We start from the raw sequence: 9,971 nt of genomic DNA, 5'->3' as shown, positions 1-9,971 counted from the left end.
TGTCCGCCCGGCTGCTCCTGCCGCCCCGGCAGCAGCGCTTGTCCTTGGGGAACAGCTTGCAAGGCCTTTGCTGGGGCGGCCTTTTCATGGGAAGGCATCAACTGTGTTTATTTTCACTTCCAAGATAACTCACCAACTAACAGAGCCTGTGCCCGTGTTAGCAAACAGAACACATAACCACGGACGTAGTTATATGCGGTGCTTTTATTTCAGCGCTGGGAAACCAGGGGTTCCTACCCAAAGCTGGCTTCGACCACTGATTCGAACTCCACTACATTTATACAATTTGGTTACATACATATTCATTAGGGTTACTACATATGTATTGCATATTCATCAGATTACATCATTATTTCACAATATCAGTTGCAACCCCTTGGAACTACTCTAAACATGCGCATTGTCTTCTGGTGGTCGTTCAGGGGGTCTTCAGGATGAAGTAAGGAGTCTTCTTCACTTGTGAACTTTTCACCTTTTGTCACTGCATATGCGCACTATTCCTATACTCATTATAAAATACACAGGTTTCTTGGATGCACATCCTCAAGGTTTCTTGGATGCACATCCTTTCTGTTCAAGATAAGATAAGGACTTACTGAGAACTAATAGAACTAATTTTAGTTCCCTACTCTCAAACTAAGAGATAAAACCTGGTATACCGTCTGTGAAATTTCAAAATAAGGCAAGAATCTTGGATACAGTTTACAAAAGCAAAATACAGCTAACTATAACACCCGGCTTTGCCTGCGCGGGGCGAGGCCGTGTCTGTTTACGAGCTGTCCCCCAGCCCCGCGGGTCCGCCCTTGCGCCTGTGCCCGGGCAGCTCTGCCCCCGCTTCCCGCCCGGGCCGGCAGGGCCGCCCACCAGCATCGCCGTGACCGCCGGGCGCTGCAGCCTCGGGCCGCCGCGCCGCGAGGGGGAGCCGGCACGGCCGGGCGGCCGCCGTGGGGAGGTTCACAGCGCCGGGCCGGGCCGCGGCGGCAGCATGTGGGGCGCCCGGGCGGCGGCGGTGCTGCCGTGGTGCCGGGCGCTGCGCAGCTCCGCCGCCCTGGGCGGTACCAGGCACCTGCTGAAGAAAATGCTCCGCAAAAACAAGTAGGTGCGGGGGCTTCGGTCGGGCCGGGCAGCTGGCGGGCGCGTCCTCCCTCCGGCGGTGCGGGGCTGCCTGCGGCCTGGCGAGCGTGCTCCCCGCCGACGGAACCGCACCCCGGGCCGGGACGAGGCGCCGGAGAAGCTGTGCGAGGAGTGCGGGGCTGGGGGTGCCCCGTGGGCCCGGCGGCCCGGGGAGAGCCGCACGGCCGCCCCGGGTCGCCCTGCGAGCGGCGCCTCCAGTGCCCGTGGGGCTCCGGTACCGGCGCTTCAGTTGCTGCGCCAAGTGACACCCGTCTCTGAAGAAACATTCGGGTCGTTCTTTCCCCACTCCCCGCGCAGCTTCGGCCGTGGGTGGGAGCGCTGCTCCCCCACCGCCTCCTAGCCTGTGACCCCTCTGGGGAAACCCACTCGCGGGCATGAAAACCTGGGTGTTGTCCTTGTCCCTTCAGGGGGGTGGCGTTGTAATTGCACGGGCAACACATTGTTGCTCTGAGCTGCTGAAATATAAAGCTGATTTCCCTTTCTTTTTTCCAAAAGAAAGAAGTTTTGGTATGACAGCCCTACCCTGGGATCTAAGATGGTGAGTGCAAGCTTCTGAGGTGTTGCGTTTAGCTGTGCCAGGAGGAACAAGCTTGTGCTTCTGCAGTTGTGTCTAACTTAGGGGAAAGCTTTTTCTGGTGCAGATGTAGCAGAATTTTGTGAATGAACACTAGGGCTCCAATTTCACTATGACATACCAGGGTTGCTGTCAGAAGCTGTTCTGCTCCCCACAGCCTTTTCCTCTTCTATGCTCATCTTTCATCCACACCAGCACCTCTCTTGCATGCTCTTGAGCCCGTAGTAGAGAACTGATCCAGATTAAAGTTTCTGTATACCAGCTTAGTTTTACTTTTATAGAAAACAATTTTTTTTTCTCCAAACAAGCAATGCTTTCTAGTTAATACATGCTGTATTTTAGAAAACTTGCTACAAAATAAATAACTAAGAAACCTTCACTGTAATACATGAAGGTGAAAGATTTTGTGAACAGAAATATTCTTTATGGAAACACCTGATACATAAGACCTATACAAAGCCTTCATAGCTCCAGTAATGGTATTCTAAGAGCATACTTAGTGGAGTGCACAAAACTGTACATAATTACCTAATACAAGTTTGTAACTACTGATTAATGGGTTTTTTTCCTTTTGTGTTTTGTGCGTTTTTTTTGTTTGGGTTTTGTTTGTGGCTTTGGGGTTTTTTTTTAGATGTATAAACCAACCAAGATAGCCTCTGTACTGAATGATGACCAGACAAAAACTAGGAAGGAAGATAACATACGCTGCAGAGTCTTGAATGGTCTTATCCATAAAGCTGTGGCAGAGATGATGAGTACCTGTGAAGTTAATCAAGAACTTTATGATCTCAAGCTGGAAATTTGCAAGGCAAGTGCCAAAGCTACAGTTTGTGTTGAGCCCCCCTGACTGTGCCCTGAGGTCGGCGTGGTGCCCCAAAGGAGCTCCCCTGGTGTTGTGCGCAAGAGGAGTTTTGCTGCATTGCAGCTGATGTGGCACGACATAGCAAGATGAGGCGCTGGATTCACCTGGTGTGCTAGGAAAACTTTGCCACTGTTGTACATGGCTCAGTAAACCTTTGACACTATAATACAAATGCAACTTAGGCCAACTAAATGGTAATTATCCTGGTATGGCTTTTTTTTTTTTTTCTGTCACTCAAACTATTTGCCACTATTTGTCACTATTTGCCTTGTCTTTTCAGAAGGAGGGCCCTTGTTTTACCAATGTAAACCTGTCTTTCCAAGAGTCTTTTCTTTGTGCAGCTGTGTGAGAGTTGATACGTCTTTTTGTCCCTCACTATCATCATTACACAGGTAGAGGACCTAAGTGGGGCATAAGCTTAGTTCAAAAAAAAAGGGCAAGCCTTAGAAAATGGAGTTGGCAAGCAAGCTTCCAGAAAGAATTGGAATTTGTACTTAATTGTAGCTAGTGTGGTCATAATTCATGGGTTTGAAAGGGATGTTAAAGCTCTGATTCAGGAACTAAGACAGTCTCTGCATTCTTTGTTGTCTGTAGTTTTTCCTTCTACAATTGCTGTTGTTAAGATTAAATGAAAACAGCTTGATGGACTTAGCTTTGTTAGTTAGAAATATGGAAAAAAATGCACCTCATAGCTGCATCTGTGACAAGGAGTTTGTCATTTATGATTGAAATGTGTTTTTGCCAGCTGAATTCATTCTGTTTTCAGGCAAGTGATAAAAATTACATGAGCAAGATTAATCTTTTGGCTCCATATGTGCAATATCCTTTATACAGTATTTTTTTCTCTCTCTCCAGGGCTTTGAGGATTTCTTGTCTAACTCGGATGGCATGTCTGCACATAGAAATACTGGCTGTTGTAGGCAAGCCACAGCACTTTCAGGAGATGTTTCTGTAAATGAAATAACTTATAAATGGAAGAAGGAGAGAAACAGCCTTCTTTCAAATACAGTGCAGATTTTATTATAACTGTCTGGTGCTTGGTGTTTGTGCTGCTCTGGGATGTGGCTGAGACTCAGTTCTGATTTAGTCATGAGCTGATTCTGGTCTGATATAGTTTCTTCCATTATCAAAAGAAATCTTCTAGTAGGCTTTCTGCAATCCATCAGATTTTTTTTTTGGGGGGGGGTATCAAAAGTTAAAATTACATAATAATAATAATAATACAGATAAAAATCATGCTTCAGGCTTGATACATCAAACTTTTATCTACTCAATAACATTACTCAAGTGGTGATGAAGAAATGGCTTGCATCAGATAGGGTCGGTTAGGTGCTTACATTAGACTCAGCATGGGAGATAGGGAGGGTTTATCCTGCGTTAGAAACAGCTGGTTAGTGAATGGTGCTTTTTTTTAATGAGTGGCAGGTTTTGTGAGAAAAATGGAAAAATCAGTATCTGCTTTGGTTTTTGGGGACAGTGCATTCTGGCCTATGAAAGAGTAGCTCTGTCAACAGCAGACTCTTGGTGCAGTTTTCACTCCTGGGAATACTCTGATGGAGTTGTCTTTTCCTGCTAATGTCTATAGACACCTGTTGGTTTCTGGACTAGATGACCTCTGAACTGTGCCTTCCAATGAGTAGTTTATGCTTTCTCCTCCCTCTTCCTCAGCTCTTTCCTTCAGTTGAGCCAGAGAGGTTATTAGAAGTTTGCAGAGTGTACCCTCCTAGTGAGAAACTGTTCTTTAAGGTGCTGCTAGATGCGATGCATAACAGTTAGTGAAGTCTTTCAGAATCCAATTTGTATTTCAGAAGTTTATTCTTCAGGAAGATAGTCAGTCTATCTCATGTGTGTTTCATCGCCTGCACACTGTGCATTTTCAATTGCATACATTACAGCTATGGATATTATCTGTTAGTGAGCCAGAGGTTCAGGCACAGGAGGTGCCCAGCAGGCTTTAGACCTGGAGGGACTCTTACAGTGGCATGGAGGGCGTTCTTTTTTCTGTCAATATTAAAACCAAACTCTGGGTGACAGCAAACTAGGCAGTGTCACAGGTCCTTCTTTAGCGGAAACTTACACTTTCCAAACAGCATGCTGTAAATTGTTATTCTGGACTTTTCTTGATGGTAGCACCAGCACATTGATGAAATGTAGCACTGTCAGTAACGTACAGATGCTGACAGACTTCTCCTCCATTTAATTACAGTTGAAGGGGAGATCAGGCACTGACTTGCTTAAATCAAAAAAAGTCGTTTCAGTTATGGAATGTAAATCTTATTTGGTGTTAAATTACATGGTGCCTTTATAGAGGTTGAGTTTTAGTTCTGAAGAGCAGAGATGGACAAAGAGATTCTCCTAAGAATTTACATATCCAGTTTGGGTCACTGTATGCTTATTCATGAATTAGAAACTTTGTTGTATATGGTGTGTATATATCTCATTTTAAATAAACTTCTGTCTTCTTGCAGGTGTCCTTGGCATCAAACTTTTCAGCATGTCGTATATACTGGAATCCTGCTGCTACTATGGAGGAAGAAAGTTATGTTGAGAGCGTACTGCGGAAGAGTGCTCCACGTATACGGTACTGCGATGCGATAAACAGACGACTTTATAAGTTCATAGCCATGTACTAGTACTGTATCTTAAGTATTTCTGATAATCTGTATCTGACCTGTTAGGATGTTTTAGGTTTTTAGATATTTGGAGTCAGAGCATCTTCTGTGATGAACCTCACAGGGAATGATGCCCGTGTCAGACCAGCTGTGTGTTCATTGTACTAGTGATGGTGGGCTGGATATGCTGTGCACGGCAGTAAGCCAGAATATGATGTTGCACAAGACGACTGACAATTACAACAAGTATTTCTGATACCAAAAAATAAATGGCGGGATGCTACCTTGTGTTGTGATGCTTTTGAACATTTTTGGTAGCGGATCCAGTGAGTTTTCAGGATATCATAGAGATTTTGTCTCTCCCTCTTTCCTTGGCTTACGCTCTGCTGTCCAGCCAGTGTGTTGAAGGATCAGGACTTCTTTCCATGGGGAAGCTGGCATTGAAGCATACTTGTAGAGCCATTTCCTTTCCCCATTTCCCTAACACTGTGTAATTCCTTCTGCAGCACAATGCACTCTTCTATTCCCAACACCTTCCACTTTTTGAGAAGGAATGTTGTTGGCTGGGAAGAAGACGAGGGGAGCCCTGCCAGTCCCTCCTGCAGATAGCATGTAGGACTCGTCCTGCTGCAAGGGCTCCATCCCCCAGGGGATAGGGAAGCCAAAGGAAGTGGGGAAAGGCCTGAGCCACCCTGTGTATATAGGAGACAAATCTAATATCATTAATACTCAGTCTGATCTACATCTAGTAGTTTTTGTATTGTTGCACATTCAGAGTTGGGATTCCGCAGTGACGTATTGCTCAGCACTAACCTGAGTGGATACTCATCGGGCTAAGTTTTGCAAACCATATCCTTAGATTTGCAGTACTGCTGGAGCTACTTTAACATATTTTATCTGTCCTGGAGGTGCTGTACTGTTACTCATACTGGCGGATGCTGTGTTTTTGCCAGGTATCTCCTGACGAGCCAGCAGATTCTAGGAAATGTACCCCCAATAGTATTTGTAAAAGACAAACAAGCTGCAGCCGTAAAAGAGGTAATTGTAATCTTTGACTCAAGCGTCCTGAAGTGCCTTATTCTTGATGTGTTACTATTACAGTCAATTACTGTTAATGACTTACGGGCTCATGTGGTGTGTATTAGCAGAGCTGGAAGGGCTGACAAGAATTTCAGACTCTCTAGAAGTGCAATATGCTGATCCACAGTGCAAATGTTTTTCACCTGCACTAGCATCAACAAAAAGCACAAGAATAGAAATAAACTAAACACTTCTGAAATTTCTTAATATTAGTTATTACACTGCCCCAAATCAACACAAGAAATCCTACACAAGAAGTAACAAGTGATTATGGAAGCACCTTGTCATTACTATTACTCCTTGATTAACATACCTAGATGGAGCTACAGATACTTATTCCTGCAGGTCCTACCTTTCAGGTCTGTTATTGTGGAACATGTTCCATTAATCACTGTTTCTCAAACTTTATTAAATGACCACGTGCTCTTTTTGAAGAAGAAAACCCCTGGGTTATCTTCAAGTTCAGTTCATAGGCACCAAGAAAGTTAATCACACAAGACAAGTAAAAACCCTCCATAAATAGCTTCTGTCAGTGAATAGCGCTGGGAAGCACTTAGCTGGATCATATTTTCATACATTACAGATCATCAGATTTATGTAATACACAGATTCGAATAACAGAGCTTGAAATAACATAGCTGAACCTGATTTTTAAGTATTGGAAGATGGAGAAGTACTATCCAATTCAGCTCCTAGAATAATACGTTGAATTCAAAGGGAAGCAATGTAAAGAAAAGTAGGAGTAAACATTTCAAATAAGATAAAACTTTCACAATTAGGTATAGTCTATAAGCACTGGATATACTAGATTTGTAGCATTTACTAGTTAGGTGACATGCTAAAAGGGAGCTGGGAACTCAATATTAACATGCAGTAGAAATACAAACTTGCAAAGGGGGAAGAAATGAAAAAAATCCCAGTGTAAGGATGTTATGAAAAAGTATTTGCAAGACTTAAGTAAAGCCAAGTAAAACAAAAATTATGTATGTCACACAATACTTAGCCAACTGTTCAGAATGTACATTAGGCAAAAAAAATTTGTAATAATCCCTGGATCACATATGCTATTTGACACAAACTTCCCAGGCAAGAAGTAAAAGCAGTTCCATGTAAGTGGAGGAAAAGGCTGTTTTGAAATGGTTTTGCTAAATATTCCAAATATGTAGAAAATAAAATATTTCCTGTTTGATATTTGTCTGTTTCTTGTGTAGGTGTGGACAAAGTAAATTTAATACAGTGCCTTTAATATGTATTGTGTCCATGTGTTTATAGATTGAGGAATTACTGTCAATTGCTGATTTTGGACCTCCAGAAGAAGTAGAAACATTATCTCGGAATGATTCCAGGTCGGTTTTTTGAATCAGAATTGTACAAGTGTTTTCGTCTCTGTTGGCCAACTTAAATTGAGTACTATTTGACATGACAGAAAGTATATTTTAATTAGATATGTACATTGTTGTTATCTCAGAGTTCAGCAAATGGTTTTATGAGGAAATAGAAAGTAGAAGAGATAGACATTTTGGAAGACATTACTGAAAAGGCATCTCGGCTTTTAAAGAGATTAGTTGGGCCCTTTTGTTAACAGAAGAGGCTGCAGAATAGCCTAGGAAAAAAAACTAATATGTTGTCATCCCAGAACTTAAATGTAGAGGACAGCATTTTATTTTGTGGCTTAAGCTTTCTTTACCAATGTTACACCCATTTATTTAAATTAAGGGAAAATATTTCTTCTTATATATGCTCTGGTTTACTTTCATGTTTTAGTGCAGACACATTTTCGTAGGCTATTTTATTGTTGGTTCTTGTGCACAGGTACCTTGCTGCAGACAGGTTTGCAAATATGGACAGGGAAAGTCTATTTGGACCTCTGTTAAACTGTGGAGAATGACTGAATTGTTGCTTGTAACAGCATGGTGTATACACTTCCAGAGGCAACTAACCCATAAGGTGATACCAGACCACAGTCTTAGAAATCAGCTGTTTGATGTCTGTACTCTGAGTGACATAGTCATCAGACTTGTTACTTGCAGACTTTTAAGAGGGAAACATTTTAGAATTTTTGAGAATTCACAACTCAATGTGTTTGTGATAATTAAAAAAGAAAATGCTTTGCAGTAGTAATAGATGTTTCTTGCTGGTCCCTCCAGAGGATAAAAACTTTACATTTACCAGTGTTCCTTTACTTGGTCGCTTTTTTGTGATATAAGTTTGAATTGTTATAAATGAGCACAAGTTTACTGATTAATCTCCATAAGTTAATTTAGCATTTTTCTGTGAGGGATTTTTGGCTTTTGAGGGATAGGGCTGAACAATCTATTGCAATAATGATTTTGTGGACTGGGTGCTCTCAAAGCCAACAGCCTTGCACTTGTGTGCTGCAGTCTGTTGCTGGAAATGCCTTTTGTGCTTTAATGTCTCAACTTTAACTTAATTAGGTGCAAATCAGAAGTAGTTTCCTGGGGAATCACTGTTGTGACAGACTTTCCCCACAGAGCACCTAACATCTTCCTCTGTTTGTGTCTTGTGGAAATACTTAAGTCCAGCTTAAGGTGCAATATGCTGCCATTCATATGCCTGTCTGATGTGTTCTGGGCACAGGCTGCTGCTTCTTGCTTCTTGGCAGAGCTGGGAGAAGTCTGATGTCCTTGGGGCTCCCAGGTGTAGTGCTCACCCTGTTACCTGCACACACCTTTTCCCAGAAACAGACAGTTTCATCTGGAATGTAGTTGCTTTATTGGCTTCCTCCCATTGAATCTGTTGACACAGGCTGTCCTTGGACACAAAGAATGGTGGTATCTCTTCCTTTTTAACAATAGGGAGTACAATGCTGAACACAGTGCGCTAATAAAGTCAAACTGAAAACTGCAGTTTATTTCCGTGTTACTCAAGCTGTCAAAATTAGCATTTCTCCTTAAAATATACACAGGGGAAAAAAATCTCACAATGTTTATTTTCCTTTCCACAGTGAACTTTTCTCTTCAGCAACTCAATCTTCAGATTCACCCATGCGGTCTAATCTCTTTGGCATTGATCATGAGCTGCTGAATAAGCAGATAATGGACTACAAAAGACTGAAGGTTTCAAGAGATATACAAAGCATTGCCTGGACAGAAGAGCGTGAGCAGCAGCTTTCTAAGATTCAAAAGAAAATGAAAAAGAAGAAAACAAAGAATCCTCCTGATGATGACATTACACCACAGAAATACTTACTGGACAGACACGAAGCTGATTACTGGGATGATAACACTGAATCAGTGTCGAACTATGAGCTGGAGGATGAGTTACAGGAAGAGGTAGACAAATGGGAGGCAGATGGTGGCGTAACTCTAAATCAGTCTACTGATAAACTGAAATGACGTGAAAAAAGCCACTCCCTTGAAAGTGGAGGCTGCCAATAGCCAAAAAAAAAGACAGTTTAGTTTTGTACAGCCTGTTTACCACTTCCTCTTTCAAACTAATAGGTTTGCCATGTGGGCAGAGGTTTGCTAGCACGAGGTGTGTAAGAAGAACAAAAACGCTACTTGTGACATTCTTTTAAGCAGCTTTTAAGTTGCTGCAGTTGTAGGACTTTCAACCGGAGTGCAGTTTTGTAATGGCAAAACATACATAGTGCACCACTGAGTTAAAACTTCTTGCAGTTCTGTTATTTCCAATAAAATTGTGGTTTCTGTGTAGATTTTTTTTTTTTTTGAGTGATCTGGATAAAATA

The 9,971-nt window shown here is 42.4% G+C and overlaps 1 protein-coding gene across 1 annotated transcript; it reads left to right on the top strand.

Annotated features, from left to right (window-relative positions):
- The first annotated feature begins 897 nt into the window (after positions 1 to 897).
- Positions 898 to 9,936, top strand: RBFA (ribosome binding factor A). The gene is made up of 7 exons (XM_082046038.1): positions 898 to 1,095; positions 1,630 to 1,672; positions 2,340 to 2,516; positions 5,039 to 5,151; positions 6,136 to 6,220; positions 7,535 to 7,608; positions 9,228 to 9,936. The coding sequence occupies exons 1-7, from the start codon at positions 986 to 988 to the stop codon at positions 9,616 to 9,618; spliced, it is 993 nt and encodes a 330-aa protein (XP_081902164.1). The 5' UTR covers positions 898 to 985; the 3' UTR covers positions 9,619 to 9,936.
- The last annotated feature ends 35 nt before the right edge of the window (positions 9,937 to 9,971 follow it).

Source organism: Streptopelia decaocto, assembly GCF_964273445.1.
Source record: "Streptopelia decaocto genome assembly, chromosome: 2".
Lineage (NCBI taxonomy): Eukaryota > Metazoa > Chordata > Aves > Columbiformes > Columbidae > Streptopelia > Streptopelia decaocto.
This window is presented reverse-complemented; position numbering and strand designations above follow the sequence as displayed.

Excerpts from the sequence above, each read along its gene's own strand:
- RBFA (XM_082046038.1), top strand. The coding sequence starts at position 986 with ATGTGGGGCGCCCGGGCGGCGGCGGTGCTGCCGTGGTGCCGGGCGCTG. Across the intron at positions 2,517-5,038 it reads TCAAGCTGGAAATTTGCAAG|GTGTCCTTGGCATCAAACTT; the intron begins GCAAGTGCCAAA and ends GTCTTCTTGCAG. Across the intron at positions 5,152-6,135 it reads AAGAGTGCTCCACGTATACG|GTATCTCCTGACGAGCCAGC; the intron begins GTACTGCGATGC and ends TGTTTTTGCCAG.